Raw genomic sequence first — 20,204 nt, 5'->3', positions numbered from 1 at the left:
TTTTATAGTTGAACCATTCTTAAATAAAAATTTGCCCAGAAAAAACTCATTTTGGCACACTTTGTGGCATAGACTACAGTAGATAATCAGCTAACACCCCCCAAGAAATTGGGGGTCGGTTTGGGAGGCTGGTGCTAGATGGAGAACTGTAGCTGACCTCAACCACAGACCTGTGATCTTGATAGGAAAATGGTCTGAGTCAGTATAACGCAGCTTCATGTGTTCAATGTTTACCATGTAGCTTTAAACAAATAAATTAAAACTATTATAAGCAGTTGAGGAAGGGAAGCTGCAAGAAAGCTGAAGCTTTCAGCTATCCAATTCACTTCTATCTGCTCTCTTCAAACACGTTTTCTTCCAGGGCACTTTACTTCTTTCTTGTTTCTCTTCTTTTTTACCATTTGTAGTAACAAGTGAGAATATTGGGCAGAAAACTGGAGTGAGATTTATACTGTTTCGGGGTTGCCTCCTTTGTTTACAGTGGGGAATTGCTTCAGAAGGTGGGGCCATCAAAGCAGAGGCAGAAACAAAAAAAAATAATTATCTCCAATTTATCTCATCCACATATCTATTTTTAATATATAGCTGAAAGTCACCCTGTTGCACCTTGCATGTGTGAAAGAATGTGTGCCTCTGAGCATGTGCAGAATGCATTTTATCCACTAACAAACAAACGCCTTCTGGTTGTATCTAATGAGGCTTGGGGTTTGAGATTATGGGCACCTGGCAAATTTAATCTTATGTCCTCTAACCATAATATTTCTGGTTATGGGACCGGGTAACTACTTACCTTACCCTGAGATGGCACAGCAGTAAAAGTAATAGCAGCATTTTTTTGTGTTTCACACAAGATACAATGGATTGAGGAATATTCCCAGCCTGAAACTTATTCATCTACTATACTGGAGGGTGGGAAAGGAAGGCAAGTGGGAGAGACTCCTGGAGTTCCACAACACAGTTAATGTTGTAATGGTAGCAGTAGCTAAAAAATGGAGCCAATAGTGTAGCCTTATAAGACACGTCTTTCATTAACACCCCAAAGATCGCTGCAGGTCTAGAAGGGCTGGATCTATTGGCCTCAAAATGTGAGAAATATGGCTCTGCTAACCCCACAGTTCTCTTTTTGATTCTGTGAAAGGGCCTCAAAAGTATGGGAAGGCAGAGTTAATGCACATCTGAAGATGTGGTTGACTGATCGCTGGAAGAGTAGAGCCTCTTGAGCATCAGCTTCCTTTGGCTACAAACATTCACTCACAGACCATCCACTACCAGCTACCCAATACAAGTGATTGTGAAGTGGAGATTCAGTCAGGACACAAGCTATGCTGGCAAGCAGAAACCAGGTGTGGCAATGGCCAATAGGCTGCAGAACATGACCCAGAGAAAGCTTTGACAGCTTAATAATTGCCCCCCAAAAGGCAAATATGAAAAAGGATCAAAACTCTAACATCAACATAAACTGCTGCAATACCAGCCATGAGATACTGAACACTGTGTATCAAGCAAATAGTATTACACAATCCCATGTTTTGCATGCATTACCCTTACTTAAATGTTGTAAACTAGTACTGTTATTTTGTAAAACCGCAGTGCTGTGTTTGGTTTCACATCAACACAGTCTCTTTGTCTTACCTACGCAGTCTCTTTCTCTGACCAATTAAAACAAACCGTCCTGCAAAGCTTGGCAAGTTTTCGTTTGTGGGGTCCTGCTTCCATTCACACTCATGCATGGAACCCTGACTCAGGGTTTACAGAACGCAAGGGGCAGCCCACCATCGTTGTCAATGGACTGGCCAAAGAAGGAAGTGTTTTTAAGAGCCAGTTACTTTTAAGGGGACATTTTGTTCTACGCTTGAATCTACATTGTTCGCTGTGGCTCATATACATATTACTTGGCTCAGGCTCTGTGAGTTAGCTAATATTACACACATGGGATTCTCAGCATGGCAAGTTTTACATTTTCTTGCTAAAGCCAAACAAAACCAAACAAACAAAAATCTTATCCCTGGAGATGCTGTTCAGGGGGTACATTGTTTTTGACTTGTCTGTTTCCAGGATCACCTCTCCAAGACTGTGGCTTTCTTGGCAAAGAGTCCTTCTTGGTAAGCACAACTGATGGAACGAGAGTGAAATGCTTCATACTGAGCACAGCTAGGAAACCTGTTTTCTTTGCAGGCTCCTTCAGTAACGAGAGGAGCCAATAAAATTAACTACTGGTGGGAATTAGGGATGAATGAAACCACTGGTTTCCAATGGATTCTGCTAGACCAAAACTCTAGAGTGAACTGCGACATCTGGGAGAGGTTCCACCATTACTCCTGGCAGGCAGCAAGTAGGCACCAAGTGCAGAGGCCAGGAATCTATACAACAAAATTGAAAAGTAGACCATATTGCAAATGGAAGTTAGAGTCAATGATAGCTCCGTTCAGCTAGTCTAAAATGATAAATATTATTACTCTGCTTTAGGAGTACTGCCTGATTATTGTTGACATTCTGCCATCCTGAAAAGAGTGAGGACTTAAAGAGGAGTGATAAGAGAACCTCTGTTCACAGCTGTTTCTTTTATTGTGAACATATTGTAATCAGTTGGGGAAAGTTGCTTGGTGAACACTAATAAGAATCTTACCAAGGAAGTATGGCCCTGTTAAAGAAGCACTGTCAAGGCCCTGTTTAAAAACAACAACAAAAAACAACAACCAACATAAGGGCTTTAAGTGCCAGATCGTTAATGCCACATCGAGCTTCTCTTGTTAAGAGAAGAAATAATTTTTTGTCCAGCTGCTAAGTAAAATAAATAAGAAAAGATACAATCAAAATTGCGCGCCTTGTTATTCTCAAGAATGGTGGCTGGGATGTTTCAATAGATCTGCATTTTCTCTTTGTTAAGTTGGCCATGTAAGATTACTAAGATGAAATCACTATACATTAACATTCCCCATTCATTTAAAAAAAGTAAGCTCTGTGGGCTGAATGACCTACATCTTTGGGATAAGCTGGGGGCAACGGTATTTCAAATACTGAATGTTTTTAATTATGTGTAAATGAGATACATGTAAAATTCCCCATGTCAAATGATTCAGGTCAACCATTACTATTTGAAAAGTCTTTTTCCTGCACTATAGAACACTGATGAAGCCAAAGTCTTTAAGAAGTTTGTAGTACAGATTCACTCGGTTCCGAACCTTTCAGGGAAATTATAAACCAGATCCAACACTTTTTTAAAAAAAGTTTGGACTCAGTTCATAACTAGCTTGCTGCTGTTCTCAGCACTAGCCATCCCCTCAGTTACGGCTAGCTTTCCCCTTTTCCCAGTGGAACTTACCTATGACTGGTTGTGAGAACTATTGTTTCAGTCTTCATTAGGTAGTGTCAGCAGTATCCATCTACCTGGGAAACTACAGTTCCCAGGGAACCTGGCACCTGGGACTTTACTGCTGCATCCACAGCCTAATGAAAGCTGCAATCCTTATGGTTGTCATTTGTGTCACCATGTGGTAAATTTTGTGGAAGAGGCAGCAAGACACTGGGAAGCTTCCAGGCACTTTTGGGGTTTTTCAATGACTTCACTAGGAGCATGACAAAATGTTTAATGGGACTGAATTTAAAATGTGCTAATTCAGGCTCAGTCTGAATACAGCCCAAATGAACTTGCTTTTAGGGATACCTCTTGTTAACTTCCAGACCATGGAAACTCCTGAAAAAAATTCTGATTAATGATGCTTGAATTTGGTTTCAGGAGAACATCAAAGTTTGTAAAATTTCAAGCTGGAAAGCAGTTGCATTTACCAATTGCCTTCAAGCCACATGAGTGCACATCACTGCATGCACATGATGAAAACACATGCACTAAAGGGCATAGCCAGTTGCAGCTTCCAAGTACATGTGCATTTATTGTACATCACACATACAAGTTTGTGTACAAATTCCTCCTTACATAGTAGGGAGAAACAAAGATCAAAACTGTGGCCTCCTTTCATTAATTTTGTGGTGTGAGAACTGCTTTATCATTGCAAAGGCAGTGTGAGCATCTCTGGGCCATGCTGAAAGATCCCACACTAAAGTACCTCCTCCCACACCAGTACTGCCCAGTCTGGAAACTTAGACAATGCTGATGTGGTTCTTCTCTCATGTGGCCCAGGGCTTCTAATGATCTTCCAAGTAAGGCAAAGACCTACACTGCAGCAGCTTTCATGCCATGAAGGTAACACCAGTGGGTACCTCTGATGGCAGGATGAAAACGAAGAGACTGAGATGGAGAAATACCATTCCACTGTGGTGTCTCTAGTAAAAAGCAGCATTGACTTCAATGTTGCTTAATTTACTTCCCTCTCTCCTTTCCAGGAAAGAACATGAGACTTCACTGTCTCTGTCAAAAAGCAATGTACATTTCCAATACAGTCCTAAACTATAGAATTTCTTTATACCACTCTCACACCATCTATTCTTGGAAATCAGTCAGTATTCTAGTTCATACCAGTGATGTCAGCTGGAGGGACGTGCTTGAAGCACAGGCATAAACTGCACCCATCAGATGGAGGAGAATGGACTGAAGCCATAATGAATATTGGAAGACCAAGTACCAGAAGGGAATAGTAACACATGGGAAAGTGATCCTCTTGTTAAAGAAATAAGGCCCGTATCACTGGCTGAACTGGCTCTGTGTATATCACAAACACGTCTCCAGCAGGAAACACCAACTCACTTTAGCTACAACTTTCTATCACTATACCTTTTCATACCACAGGAATCAGTTGTCTTGGGCCAACAGGATTTGTCTCATCATCAACACTGTGTACAGGCCAATTTCTTAAGAGGGGAGATTTACCCAAATCAAGGGAAGATTATTTTATAGGTCCCTGCATTAAAATGGGAGCCTTACCACAGAGCCTACCCTGGAATCCTGCCCTTGAGTCCAAATCCCACTTTTACTTCTGAAATAATTGCAGGAAAACAGAACAAAACTGCAGTAATGTAATACTTGCCCCCAGTTCCACATAGGCCCCTTTCAAATACTGTGTGTGTTCCACTTCCCTCCAGCCATTCCACTTGCTCTTTAGCTATTTTTGAAACAGAAATCATTGGGCTCAAATTATAGAGGGTAGGGGCTGCCCTTAATGAAATCAACTGTCCTGAGCCCTGACTTCTCAATGTTAGCTCCATCTACTGGTATTGATAAGTCACACACCCCAGTCCCGTTCCTATATACAATTATTCATATAATTCTGCGAGCAAAACAATCAAGAAAGTGCTTGGAATCCTATGTCCAGTTCTGACTACAAACTATATCAAGACCAACAGCCTGCTACTCATGCAATTAGAGAATTCAAGGGCATTATTTTGGGGTCCCTGTTACTGAAACAAACAAAACACCCTAGTACCTGCTGCGATAACCCTTTCCTCCTTCATTCTCACTTTGCTTGTAGGGTCCAGGAAGGGGAATAGCTTCAATGCAGGGCATGTTTAAAAGAAGCTGTTTCCACATGGGGATTTTTCTTCAGGTGGCACAACGCATGCCCCTCCACTTTATTTGGGAGCTTCTACATAACACCATGTCTTTCCTGAGCATGGTTTCTGCTGCTTTCTCTTTTAAGCCAGGGCAATGGAAAAACCTCCTTTCCTCCAACTTAAAGGGGAAATGGGGTTAGGGTTGCCAGGTCCCTCTTTGCCACCAGTGGGAAGTGTTTGGGGCGGAGCCTGAGGAGGGAGGGGTTCGGGGAGGGAAGGGACTTCAATGCCATAGAGCCCAACTGCCAAAGTGGCCATTTTCTCAAGGTGAACTGATCTCTATCGGCTGGAAATCAGTTGTAATAGCAGATCTCCAGCTAGTACCTGGAGGTTGGCAACCCTAAACAGGGTGCTGTCTGCAGGTAGAGCCTCAGTGAGAAAGCGTTGCTCACAGCCAATCTGTGGAGGCCATGGAGCTTAGCACCACCTTCAAAAGGGTGGTAAACATCTCTGGTATTCCTTCCCCCTTTAACAGGGTTTTTATTTCCTAACTGGAGCTGCCTCCCAGCTTTGGTGGGGAGGGGGATTGCTGGACTGTGTGTAGGATTCTTGCTTGGTCAGTGCTTCTGTGCTGATTGATGAGCAGGAAAGGAGTTCAGTACTAGTCTCCTCGGGGTCAGAATCCTTTTTGATCCAAACACTGCCTCAGCTGTAAGGGAAGTTTTGAAGCAGTTTATTTGTCTGGAAGGTCTCCTCAGACACTATATGCAATGTTCTCAGAGACCATCAGAATAAAAGATTTACCTCAAGTGGTGACTGTCATGTGTGAATGAACCACTACAGGAACACCACAAATGCTGTCCCCCTGCCATGTTCTTGGTTTGATCATAAACTCCCTGTTGTCAATCAGAGTCTGTAGCCATGCCCCAAGATTTCCGACTACTTGTCTTAAATTCCTAGTTTTGACACATTGTCTACATGAAGAACCTGACACCATACCAGGCATAGATATTCATGACCTGATTACTGGAAGATCAAGTGGTGACTCTCATATATGACTAGTGATACACACCCAGTGGCTGCAGAGCCACAAGTGGCTCTTGGATGTGTCACCTGTGGCTTTTCTGAGCACCATTTCCCAGTGTGGCACCTGCCTCATGGTAAGTGGGCAAGGTCTTGCCCCGTGGGGCTTGTGGTTGGCAGCTGTTTCCTACATTGAAACAGCTGCTGTCAGAGGAATGGGTACATTATGAGCCTCCCTGAGGTGCAGTCACCATTACAGGGACAGAAGTAGATGTGGCTCCTTTGGTTGATGGCAATTGTGAATGCGGCTCTCTGTGAGCCACAGAGTGAGCATTACCACCACAGACTTTCAAATGACACCCAACACAACTGTTTGGATCCTATGCTGCAAGAGCACAGCAGTGCTCACAGAAGTTTTCCAATTTCCTCATCCTTGATGTCTCCATCATACCCTAAAATTAGGATTGCCAACCTCCAGGTACTAGCTACAAATCTCCTACTATTACAACTGATCTCCAGCCGATAGGGATCAGTTCACCTGGAGAAAATGGCCGCTTTGGCAACTGGACTCTATGGCACTGAAGTCCCTCCCCTCCCCAAACCCTGGCCACCTCAGGCTCTGCCGAAAAACCTCCCACCAGTGGTGAAGAGGGACCTGGCAACCCTACCTAAAATTCTGCTCTTGGGGTAGGTGGACCCCCTAGGAACAGCATAGGAGAAAACAGGGGGTCTGTAGTCAGAAGAAGGAAATAGCAGCAATCATTCCCTCCTCTTCCGCTAGTGGAAGTGCCTTCTACCAGTGGAAAACACAGTTAGGATCCAAATAAAGGGTTTCCAGTGGAATCACATCACACATTCAGGTGGGCACTGAAACAAGGAAACAGTTCACTGTCCGCTTCCTCTTTCCTCACTTGCCACCACCAGTATACCCACGGTTGGCTGAGGTAAAAATTCAAAACTTATTGGCTGTTATTGTTGTTTTAACCTGGGGAGGGGAAGTAAGGAAAATACAGGTAACACAGCCTTGGCTTTTTAGCAGCTTCTCTGTCTGCAGAAAGCCTGCTATGAGGAAACTGCCTGGCAAGAAAAAGGCAGTTTTTAGTCACTAGAAGGACTCTGCAGAGTAGAGGCCCAACTACAGGCTATACCAAATCCAGATTTGAACACTGGTAGCCTGTTGCCTGTCCCTGAATCATAAAACATCAAATATGATCGCTATTATGATAAAGAACTTACAAAGGAGTGATAATATCAAAAGAGACCATGTTTGAAATCAGCCCTACATCCAGCACTGAACAGCAATGGTGGCCAGAAAATATCCTGTCAGAATAATATTTGAACTAAGCATGTTTTCCAGGTTAGTTTGTATAAATGTTTCACAATTTAATTCACTAAGATTTTACTACATTTCTTTTTAATATTATCCAGTGTGCTGGCGCCTACTCACAATGTTACTCTAATGCAGCTTTTCATATTTATAAGCTTGGCAACATCTGTGTTGAGTTTTATTATGTGCGTAATTTCTCATCTCCTCTTCTTGACCATTTATACTTCACTCAGCTGTAATTATAAGGTTTTCATTTAATTTAAAAGGGACTACTGTTCATTAGCAGCATATGTCAGTAAATATCATTTGGCCTGAACTCATTAGGACACATGTTACATATGTAAAGTACGTCAGACAAATCTGCAATGTCTTAGACAGAAAGTCCTTTTATGCATGGGTTGGATCTCCCTGCTTGGACCTGGGTTCACCGCACATTAAAGTAACCCGGGTTGGGGGAAACTGTATGCATTGGCTTGAAACTGTGTGCTAATCAATGAAACTGTGTGCTAATCGAACCATGAATACAAAAAAACAGTCTCCCAAGCTCAAATCAAGTCCCACCATTTTAAATGCTGCTCTGTAACTGCCTTACTTCGCAGTGCTCCCTGTGAGAGAAGATTTGCTTCCCCCCAAACCCAACTGCCCCATAAAAAAGCATTTTAAGAACAACAACAACAAAAAAAAACAGAGCAATCTGAAAGGGGGGGGAATCCAAGCCTCGTTTTTAAAACGCCTTTCTTTTGCTCAGAAAGAGCTCCAAGGTAGCAGGAAGCACTTGAATCCCCGTCTCTTTACACACTGCTTTGTGATTGGCTGTGAGAGAAGCCAATCTTCTGTTTTCCCATTTAACCATCGGCATGCTGCTTTGAGGAGGGGGTTGGAAAAGGGTGGGGAGTGATGGCGCAGGGAAGCTCAACCTGAGAACGGAGTATGCACACTCTGTGACTCCGGAATGAGCCAGGATGAACGGTTTAATTCGGGCAGGAAGAGGAATGGGAAAAGCCGTGTTCGTTTTGCGCCGAAACAGCATTGAGCTTCCAAGGAAAGAGATATCATGCATACTGAAAAAAATGATCATGGCTGAAACGGGAATAAAGGAGGTTAAAGCGACCATGCATAAAACACCAGCGTGCAATCCTAAACAGAAGCTACATCTTTCTAAGTCCACTGAAGTCAATGAGTTTTGAAGGGAGTAGTTCTGCTTAGGATGGCACTGAAAAGGACTGAACTCACTTTACACAGCACTTATTTGTGAGTATTTGTAGGATAGGTGTGATTAGGGTTCCCAACTGTTTGGTTGTGGTGGGCATTTGCCTGCCAATCAACCAGGCTGCTTGCTGACGGCGGAAGCAGGAAGGGGAGAGCAATCCTCTAAGCATGCTCCCAGCACAATACTGCCGCTTCTGGGTTTACCCCCAAAGTTCTAGCATTGCGTGGGATGCTCTAGCCATAACCTCCAAAAACTCTATGGTTTCCGGCACTGCCGGAAACAAACTCCTGCAGAAAGTAGAGGGGACCTGGAAACCCTGGGTGTGATTAAAGGAGACTTGCATGCCTTAAATTTTATATTTACCACCATACTGAAATTTTTTGAACACTAGGTGTGACTCAGCCAAAGGTGCGCACACCACATCCCACTGATTTAATTTAAGAAGGTCACATTCCCATGCCCACAAGTTCCACTGAAGTTAATAGAATTTACTTCTGAGCAAACATTCAGAGTACCAGGCTGTGTGGATGTTTAAGATTTCAATTCTAAAAACCCTTTCCTAGGAGTAAACCCCACTTAATGAAATGAAATTTGCTTCTGAGTAGCCCTATTCAGGTTCTCTTATATTTAAATCAATGGGACTTAAAAGTTCTTAATTTTTATAGGATTTTTGCCTATTTTTTTACCGATCTCTTCCAACATTATAGCACACTCAAATACTTTATTTTTGTGCTTTAGTATTTTAAATGGTTATTTGCACTCAGCAAGAGACATGAGGGCTTTTTAGAAGTTCAATAATCCGTAGCCATTTAAAGAGTAGGCCATATGAAATTATTTAAAACTTTGGAGATCAAGTACAGCGACGTGTTTATGAAGTTAAGCTGTATAGTTAATAGCAAGGGTATTTGAAAAACAGCTGGGCACATAATATGATTGAAAAGATACTCCAGTAGAAAGTGAAATGAGAAGTTTGCTGGGATTTTGAAGTATTAGATGTGAGACAGGAAGACTGGAGGTTGTTGTTTTACTTATAGATGTTTGAATAGGCTTTTCTGAGACATTTGTAATCCAAATATTTAGGCCAAGCTACTACGTACTAAGGGTCTGAGGAAGACACATCTTTTCCAATAATCTGCTGTGTGAAAAAATGTAGCATGTAGATGTCATACCAGGATGGCTACAGACCAGCATTATTCTCCTTGTTACCTTCAGCTCTCCAGGGTGTCCATCTGTACTTTTGCCCCCCTTCAAAATAAAAAAAAATGTAGATCCGGACCTGATCCCTGTGTCTAAATTCGAGGCCTCCTTTGAGCTTGAGGGGCAAGCCAAATGTCACTCCTGACCACCCATCCGATGGGCTTTGGTCTTCCCAGCTCCTTGTCATTTCAACCGCTACTCCACATTGGAACCAGTCATCCTCTAGAGTTGTTCAAGGGAAAAAATATCTTTGGTAGGCATGTGTTAGATCAGGACTCAATGGCTAAGGAGGCTGCAGGTATCTGGATGCAAAGAAGATGGACCAGGGTTGCCAGGAAACTGGCAACTAGTGAGATCTTCAGAGACACTGAAGGGCATGCATCGTCATGTGCACCATGATGTCACTTATAGGAAAACCTGGAAGTGACATTGGGTAGCTCTAGGAATCATTGGAAACCATAGAGTTTCCAGCAATTCCTAGAGCTATCACTGAGTTTCCAGCAGTTCCAAGAGCTACCCAATGTGGCTTCCACTTTTCCCTGGAAGTGACATTGCAGCACACCCAACACCACTTGGAGTGGCAGTGGGCAACGAAGGCTGCCATCGGGAGGCCTGGCAGCCCCTAAGCAGACCAGAATGGAGTTTGAATTCAGACCAATGCTACAATGAGATTAAAAGACATGGTTAGTTTGAGAGATAGAAAAAGGAAGCAGGGGGTGGGGTGGGGGGACAGATAGCCTAGTGGTTTTGCTAAGAAATAAGTAGCACAGATTAAGGGAGTCCAGCAGACCTTAGATGGCAGTGGCATGGGACTGGGCCCATGAAATCACCTGATTCCCAATATCAGAAGGATTTTCTGTGGTGTTTTTATCCTGTCTTGAATGACTTGCAATTCTTTCCTCCAACCAGCTATAGCGCAAAAGTATTGTATTGACAATCTCCCATTTGTCTATCAGAGATTCCGTCATCAGGTACCGGTTCATACCAATCAATATAATTTGTCCTTAGTCATTAATGTTTGCAGTCACTGAACCAAATGACTATTCATCAGTCAATGAGAAAATACTATTGAATATGACGGTAGATGTCTGCCACACCCGCACATTCAAGTCATTCAAATAAAGGCATGAGAACATTGGTTTTACCTGCTGTCAGTGGTAGTGTCATTTTCCAGCTGTTGAATGAGAAGTTTAGCTATGGCAGTGAAACTGTTACTCATACGATAAATGTCTCTGCTCTGGATGCCCAAGATATTGGAGAAGGTGTCTGTGATGTGCTTAATCTCCAGCAGAAGGATATGATGGAATGAATGTTCCATGTTAGCCAGTTGATTAACCAAGTAGAACAGGCATATTCGGGCTCTCTCCTAAGTATTAAGAAGGGACAGTGTTGAAAGCAGAAGTCATTATTTTAAAATGCACATCAATTGCGATCACATTACTAAAAGAAAGTTACAAATCACAACATTGCTACAGTATTTGTTTTAGGACCACTAGGAACATTTCATTTTTAAGGGCACTCATGCAAAAAAAATATTTACAGGTGCAGCCAGGACATAAAATTTCTTGAGATGTAGGCAAAATAATTCTTTAAATAACAAAAGAAACCCAGTTACAAAATGGGGTGGGTCTGCATGGACTCCATTTAATTCAGCCATATCTCATCTGCCATACAGATACTAAATAAAATGGGAAAATGCAAAGTGACTGGAAGTGACCCATTTTGCAATACAATTTGAGTGGAAACTGGCCCTTTGCAATGCAGCACTTCTGGGTGTAATTGCCCACCGACCTTCAGCTGGTCAGCGGGCGGCCAGGTGGATTGGCGGTGGTTTGCCCTCCACCACCTGGCACTTGGCAACCCTAGGACCACTAGGACCCTAGGACCACCACTCAGGACACAAATGAAAGAAATACAGTAAAGGAATGTTATTTTTTTTTAAAAAAAAACATAGAATAGGGACTTTTATGCATGGTTGTTTCACTCGCTGTCACCCCTCCAAACTACTTCGGGTCTTTATTTTGATTCCAATCCTCAGAGGTCGCCTCGCTCTCCCCACACATTTCCCTGCATATTTGACCTACATTCAACCTATAAATCAGGAAAGACACCTTATTATGGATACAGTGTGCAGTACTGGTATAGCCATGTTGTGTATTGGTTAGAGTGTTGGCCTAGGCCTGGGGAGGCTCCGTCTCAAATCCTAGCTCAACATGAAACTCAGTGGGTGACCTTGGGCAAGTCAGGGTTGTAGGAAGGATAACATAATGGATGGGGGAGAACCTTGTATGTCACCCTGAGCTCTTGGAGGAAAGGTTTGATACAAGTGGATTCTAGGAAGATGGGCAAAACATGTGGAGCTGCTGCCATTCAGTCCTTGGAAACAATGACATAGTATAGTGATTCTGAATTACGTGCAGGCAGGAGAATCCTTGCATCTAGAAGGCAGCTAACACATATGGAAAGTCATGACTGTATCCTCCCTCCTCTCATTTTTACTTAAGGCTAGGCAGATTAAGATGTAAACAAGGGCTTAATTGGCATTTACAGAAGAATCCTGTTTCCCAAACAAAAAATAGCTGTAGATACAAATGGGAAAAGAAGTTTCTACCAGACTTTTCCAACTTTTGATCCATCTGGCAGGAATCCATAAGTGCAGAAATTTTGCTACTCATCTAGAATATTGTCAAGGAATAATAAACTGTGGTGTCATAGGATATGTGGCTAATATGCAAAAAGAAAAAGATGCCAAACCAAAACCCCAAGCCCTTCTAGCAACACCCACCCCCTTCATTTAAAAGCAATAATTATCTTTGGTAAAACTAAGATCAAAAGTTTCTGGAGAAAGTGTTCTCTTGCATTTTTACCATTGTTATTGTAGGCTGGGAGAGGTTGTATATTTATGTTCCATATGGGCAATAGCTTTTCATTTTTATGGTATACAAATATATTTGTTGACAGGGGAACAATGTTAACATAAAGAGTTGCAACAGCTTAAAATATTTTATTTTGCTGCATCAAAAAGTGTAAGGAAACAGCAAAAGAAAATATGGAGTGATTCTAGATTTATCTTGGCAAAGGGATCATTTGTATCAAGGTAAATAATCAGCACATTATAAAGGGCTTCTGATTTTACTTTGGGGAAGTTATTTAACAGACGCAGCATTGTGTTAAAATTTCTGCAAGAGACTCCTTCAAAAGTCAGTCAGAAGTGTGCTCTTAGCCTAGGAGCAAAAACTGAGCCAAAACAGGCACAAAGGATCTTTTTTTTCTTTTTGCCAGATTGCTTGCCTTTTTGAAAGGGTCAACCCAAGGCCAGCTATATTGCATAAGCATGGAAACCAAGGTTGCAGGCAATTTGACAGTTGTGCTCAGCATCCCTGGCAAAGGATTCTGTGGCACTCTTCTTAGATCATCCAGCACAACTTCATAGAATAGAAAAGTGGGGTTGCCAGGTCCCTCTTCACCACCGGTGGGAGGTTTTGGGGGCGAAGCCTGAGAAGGGTGGGGTTTGGGGAGGGAAGGGACTAATTGGGGCTAATTCCATCAGCAGCTACTGGGAGTTTATCATGCCATTAAAGGTGACTGAAACTGAACTACTGGGCATCTTGCTACCACCCAACTTACATATCTCACCTAGGCCTAGCTACTTCCTACTGTTCAACAGCAGCCATACCACAAAAGCTAGTGTGGTGTAGTGATTTGAATTTCATACTAGGGCCCCCATTCAGATTTCCACTCTGTCATGGAAGCTCACTGACAGGGTTGCCAGGTCCCTCTTTGCCACCAGCGGGAGGTTTTTGGGCAGAGACTGAGGAGGGTGGGGTTTGGCGAGGGGAGGGACTTCAATGCCATAGAGTCCAATTGCCAAAGCGGCCATTTTCTCCAGGTGAACTGCTCTCAATCGGCTGGAGATCTGTTGTAATAGCAGGAGATCTCCAACTATACCTCGAGGTTGGCAACCCTACAGAAAACCATCTTAGGCTATGCCAGGGTCAAGTTATAGCTTGCAGGGCAAAAAATAAATGTTCTTTTAAAAAAAAATACAATATTTTTATTTTTCTAATCTATTAAACACATTATTTCATCAAATACAAATAAACAATAAACATCAGAATAGATAAATTTTTTTTGCCAAGATTGTTACATTCAATCTTAGGTTAACTTCCCCTACACCCTCCTCCATCTCAAAATATATTTGTATAGTCTTTTGCATAGAGTTTCTAATCCTAATATTTATTTCCATTATTTATCTATCCCTTACTATAACAAAAAAGAAAACAAAAAGAAACAAGAAAAAAGGTTTAGTAATTAATTCTATCTTATAATATAATAAAATAAAAAAAGACAATAATAATAAAAGGATTAGTAGAACAGAGTAACATTAATTACTTCCATTAAGAAATTTAACTTATTTTAAATTCTCCCTTCCTCCCTAACACCAATTCAATGAAATACTTCAAGTAAATTTAATATCAAATACAGTCCATATCCATAAAGCCTGTCCTTTTAAACAATTCCATTTGTTAATCTTCACCACACAAGACGCTAAAGCCAGTTAAGCTAGTCCCTTTATCCGGGTTTTCCAACGTCTCCTTCTTGTCATCATTTTCATAAAACACCGAAGATGATCCTTGAAAGTTGTTAGCAAGCTCTCTTCCACAAATGAGTAGTCTTCAAGGCGTATCTTAGTTGCAGTGTTTTCCGCATCCAGTTCTAAGAGGAAGATCCCAACAGGTCGAATTTTCCTGTCCAAGTAGGTATTGAACCATTCATCAAACAAATTGAAGAAATCACTTACATTCAGTTCCATTGGTATCAGCAAAGCTATTGGAGTTTGGTCTGTTGTGTGTTCTTTCTCTTGTTCCTCAGCTAGAGAGCTCTCTAGCATTGCAGTATTTGGGAATACATCTTCAAAATCTTCTATGAATTCATTCCTGTTTTGGGTTGCTGGCAGGGTGGAGATATTAAATTTGGTCATCATCTGCTCCAGCAGTGCTGACATCTGCTTTTGTTGATTTATCAGTTGTTCATAGAACCTTGCAGTTGTCTCATTTTGTAGATTGAACATATCCTGAATTAAGTTTTCCATGGCAGTTTCTTGCCAGAATGCCCTTCTTAACAGCGATTTTGGCAGGTCCAAGATCAAAGATTGTAATGAGTGTGGGTAAATTAGTAAGCTTTGTTAAAGATAGCCACCAAGAATTTTTTCCAAAAAGTCCTTAATTTGAAGTAGAAATAGAGGTTTGAAAATTTTCTGAAAAAACCAACAAGTTTTTTGCAGACGCTCTAGATCGGCAGTAAACAGGCAGTAGGAAGTTGACAGGAAACAGCATAGCCACGGACTTTCCGACGTCCCCTGTTTTGTAGTTTTTCAAAGAGACGCCTTTAGATGGTGCACCGAGGGGATGTCTTTCAGTCCTGCACACTTCTTTCACTTCCCTTCTCCCCTCAATCGGCAAACATGGTTCTGCAGATCACGGCAATTCCTAGATGTCTTCCGGTTCTTGAAAACGAAACTTAAGGACATGGATGGAGGACCTTCCCCAGCCGGGAAAAGGTAGCATAGCCGAGAAAAGGGAGGGTTTTAATTCTCCTTTCCCCTCAAACATCACAGAAGCTGATTGGTCCCTTTCACATCAATCAGGAAGTTCGATTGTTTTGTCTACCCACAGATCAGTTTGATAAAGTCCTTGTCACTTTATCTGATGATTTATCTTAACAAAAAAGGCTTTATACGATGGAGGGAAGGCATGCGGAGTTCCCAGTAGTTGCTTTCAGCCTGGTTAATTTTCTGTACCCGGTAAGATCAAAAGAATTCTTGTACTCGCTTAGACTTCGGAGAGTGAGGTATTTTTCCTTTAAATGTTTCTTAAGATGGTAATAGGTGCTGGAGGTCTCGGCCGGTAGCCAAAGAAAACGCTCGAGGCGATGCCTTCTCCCCTCAGTGCCAAAGCAGGACTGCAACCACACCTCCGGGGGACTTAAAAAAGCTGAAAGTCCATAATTTCTTTTCTATATAGGAAGGGCAAATATGAAGTGAAAGACAATGATACTCGAGGGCACATAAAAGCAGAAGTAGGATTCTCAAGTCCCAAACTCTGCAGAAAAGGCAAGGCTGCGATAGCCTAAGAAAGGGGGCTGCGAAATTCTATGGGAACTATAAGTATCAGTTAGAGGCCTGTTTAATGGTTTATCTCAGTCTATTTTCAGGTCTTCACTTATAATTGGCATCATGATCAACTCCTGGATTATGTGAAGAAATATTAAAGGGAAAGAGAGCATTAAAGGGAAGTTTGAATGGTAAAAGGCCCCTTGCGATGCGTTTACACCTGGAAGTGCCACCTTGCAAGGGGCCCTTTACCACTCAAACTCACAGGTTGAGTGGTATAAGGCCCCTCGTGATGCGGTGCCTCCAGGTGTAAACCGGAAGTGACGTGCATGTGCACTGGTGCAGCCGCGCGATCCCATCAGCCCTGCCCCAGAAGCCTCCCACCGGAGGAGAGGGGTAACCTGGCAACCCGATTCATGTGTTCATGTGTGTCAGTGGGCCTGGATGTTTGGATGATCAACTAAATATAGTTATTTAACTGAACCGTGGCTTTGAATGATGTCTGAACCAAGCCTTAATATTTACATATTTATAGTAGTCCTTAGTATTAGCATGCAGGATGATGTACGAATAAGACCTTGTCATTGATTTTATAAACAATGGTCTGTTTGGAGAAGGATGTGGATTCTCCAGACAGGGTGACTCACTGTGCTGATTGTAAAGATAAGGGAAAGGTAAAATGAGTGTATATATAATAAAGCTCTTTATTGCCTGTATTTCTGAAGCCGTCATCACAATAGCAAAAATGAGGCTATTGCCTCTTGTGCTTTCCTGAAATGTTTATAAGCATATAGCTATGCTTGCGTTAGTCTATTATTTTTAATAGATATCCTGATTATTTCTTTTTTTGGAAACAGTTTTAATAGTGGGGTTTCTGCTTATTTAATCTTGAAGTTCATTTTCTTCTGAGTAGTAAATTACATTAAAAAGGCACACATTCCTGGACTTCTTTTCAAATAAAAGTGGTTTTGGTTTATTTTCATTTTAGAAAGGATAGATCTATACAGTTTTAAGTTATTAAAAGCTACAGCATTTTTAATGAAAGATATGAAGAACTACTGGTACCATCTATCCTGAAATCTGCGAAGAAAAACAACCAAACATTAAATTTAAAGTTGAAACCTGGAAGGCAAAAAAGGAGAGCAATCTGAATGTCACCTTCTGATAGTTCATGTTTCCCACAGGTGTGTTTGAAACTTACAGGAGAGATATCACTGTGCAGTTGTTTCCTGACCCTGACCACAGGGTTTATTGTCGGGGATGTGTGCCACCGTGGTGTAGTGGTTAATAGCGGTGGTTTGGAGTCTAATCTGGAAAACCGGATTTGATTCCCCACTCTTCCACATGAGCAGTGAACACTAATCTGTTGAACTGGATTGGTTTCTCCACTCCTACAGATGAAGCCAGCTGGGTGACCTTGGGTTAGTTACACTCTCTCAGCCCCACCTACCTCACAGGGTGTCTGTTGTGGAGAGAGGAAGGGAAGGTGATTGTAAGCCGGTTTTATTCTTCCTTAAGTGGTAGAGAAAGTTGGCATATAAAAACCAACTCTTCTTCTTCTTCTGGTCAGTTTCAGTTGCTGGACAATGCATTCAATATAAACTGGCAGAAAGGCCTGGGGATTTTTTGTGCCTCCATGTTTCACTCACAATGCTATGTAGGTTTCGTAGCTGCAGCCGTACAAATGCTTTTTCTCAACCATGTGTGTTTAAGTCACAACAATGAAGGTCTTTAGAGTCATGAAAAAGTGAAAAATACTGTGAGAACACAGTTAGCTTAGTTCTCAGGCACTCTTATTTTGCTTGCCATAATAAAAATGGTCTGGATTGAAATAGTTAGAATATAAAGAACAGACGTTGCTTGTTCATGACTCAAAACTAATTTCATTGAAAACACTGTGGATTTGGCAAAGACCACCACAGTTTTTGGATATGGCTTCATAAGTGCTAGAATGACAATATTCATCCCAAATTCTATTCCACTCGCTTTTCCCATGGTCTTTCCCCCCATTCTTTCAAAGATATGTAAATGCTTTCACAGTTGTACCTGATAACACTAAATTGCAGTGTCTACCACTCCTGAGGGGAGGAAATATATTCCCAATGCTGCTTGATATTTTAACTTCATCTGTATGTATAATATTAATACAGAGCTAAAACAAATTGGAGGCAGGGAACCTCCCAGGCCTGCCAGGGGTTTGTTCCAAAGTGGTGGTTCAGGCAGATGCCCAGAAACCTGTACTTTTAAAGAGCTCCTTGGAAAACACCTGTCTGGTGGCAGCTTTAGAGGAGGAAGTTCTTGGCTTTGACCACTGACTGTCAGGGGAAAGAAATATCTGTGAGAGGTCTGGGCCAGTCAGAGGAAATATTCAGCCTGTCAGGCCACCTTTCCAAACCGTTGGTAGTGGATCAACACATTATTTGATTTTGCCTCAATGTCAAAGTTAACTCATTTGATGAAAAGGAACACAATTGATGACTTTAAGCTGAAATGGCAACCACTATATGATAAATTTTCATTTGTTTTAAATTCTTCTGATTTTTTGGGGGCCATAAAGATAGAATGTCAAACACTTAGTACCTGAAGATTAAAGTTTTAGCTTACTGATAGAGTAAAGGGCACAAACTAATAATAATGTAATAGTTTTTATTTGATTAGTAATTATTTATTAGCGTTCTAAACTTTTATGTAATATATTTCGTAGGAGGATAGCATGCCAGTATTAGCACTATTTACCATCAGTATTTGAATTCAATAAGGTGAGATCAGAGTAGATGATGGTCTATGCTTGTATTATTATATTGAAGCTTGGGCACAGACATCTTTCTTTATTTGATTTTTCTTCTTCCCCTCTCACTATTTTTTCCTGCTGTATCCCAATATATATATTAAAAACCCTAAAACAACAACAACAATTGGGGGTGGGCTGATAAGGACAGCACCCAGCTACCCTCCAAAGGCAGCAAGTAAGGAAGCTGGAACAAGGAGGAAGAAAAAGGCACTGGAAAGCCCTTTTCATTCTGATTCTAAGGCAGTTGGGGGTTGTCCTTGGGTGAAGTCAAGAGGAAGACCAATAAAGGGGTGGACCTCAGATGTCCCCCACACACAAACATCACCCCAATATTTAAAAAGCAATGAAAATAGTAAGTCTCAGGCAACCAAAACTTTAAAATGTGCATATTTTAAATAAAGCCCAAAGAACATGGCACACAGCCAGCAACAGCCAACAACATTTGCTGTACTACCACTAGTATTTCCAACCCATTAGCCATTTGGATTAAGTATGAGAGTGACTTTTTGAATTGCAAAGTAGAAAGTCGCAAATGCTGAAACCAAGCCGGCAAGTTCACCATTGCTGTTCTTCTCCTGTCACTTCCATAAATATTTTTAAACCGTCTAGTGAAAGGTCTTTCCGGTTGTCACTGAAACTGGAGCTAGTTAGGAAAAAAATCCCAACATATGTCATCCCTTCAAATAAATATTGTTCCTGATGGCACAGCCAGCTGTAACCAAACACACTGCTAAGTCAGCATGTCAGAATGGCTTAAGAGAAATGAGAAAGGCAACAGGATATAATGTCAGTTGCTAAACACTTAAGCAGATACATTAGGAGGAAGTATCACAGGTATATGGTCTAGACACAGGCTGTGATGAGCTTAGTAATTGTGGTGGGGTAAAAATGAGCCTCATCACTGTATGATACGTACCTCCTGAATTTGACATTACCACTACTTGGGCATACTAATTCCATTACTAATACCATTATTTTGTCCTCTACTTCCTTCAACTTTACTCTCTACTAAATATTTGTGTGAGCACACAGATATGAATTTGTGCCTTACTGTCTGGCTCCAAACCTTTTTGATTCAGGTTGATCTGTACATCTGCCT

At 41.6% G+C, this 20,204-nt stretch overlaps 1 protein-coding gene across 1 annotated transcript in view; it reads right to left on the bottom strand.

The window, feature by feature from the left end:
- Nucleotides 1-20,204, bottom strand: part of VEPH1 (ventricular zone expressed PH domain containing 1) — a 144,849-nt gene that overhangs the window by 69,028 nt on the left and 55,617 nt on the right. The window contains exon 6 of the mRNA XM_056850194.1: nt 11,348-11,568. Coding sequence (XP_056706172.1) covers nt 11,348-11,568 — 221 coding nt within the window. The remainder of the gene's footprint in view (nt 1-11,347; nt 11,569-20,204) is intronic.

This window comes from Euleptes europaea, chromosome 5 (genome assembly GCF_029931775.1).
Source record: "Euleptes europaea isolate rEulEur1 chromosome 5, rEulEur1.hap1, whole genome shotgun sequence".
Lineage (NCBI taxonomy): Eukaryota > Metazoa > Chordata > Lepidosauria > Squamata > Sphaerodactylidae > Euleptes > Euleptes europaea.
This window is presented reverse-complemented; position numbering and strand designations above follow the sequence as displayed.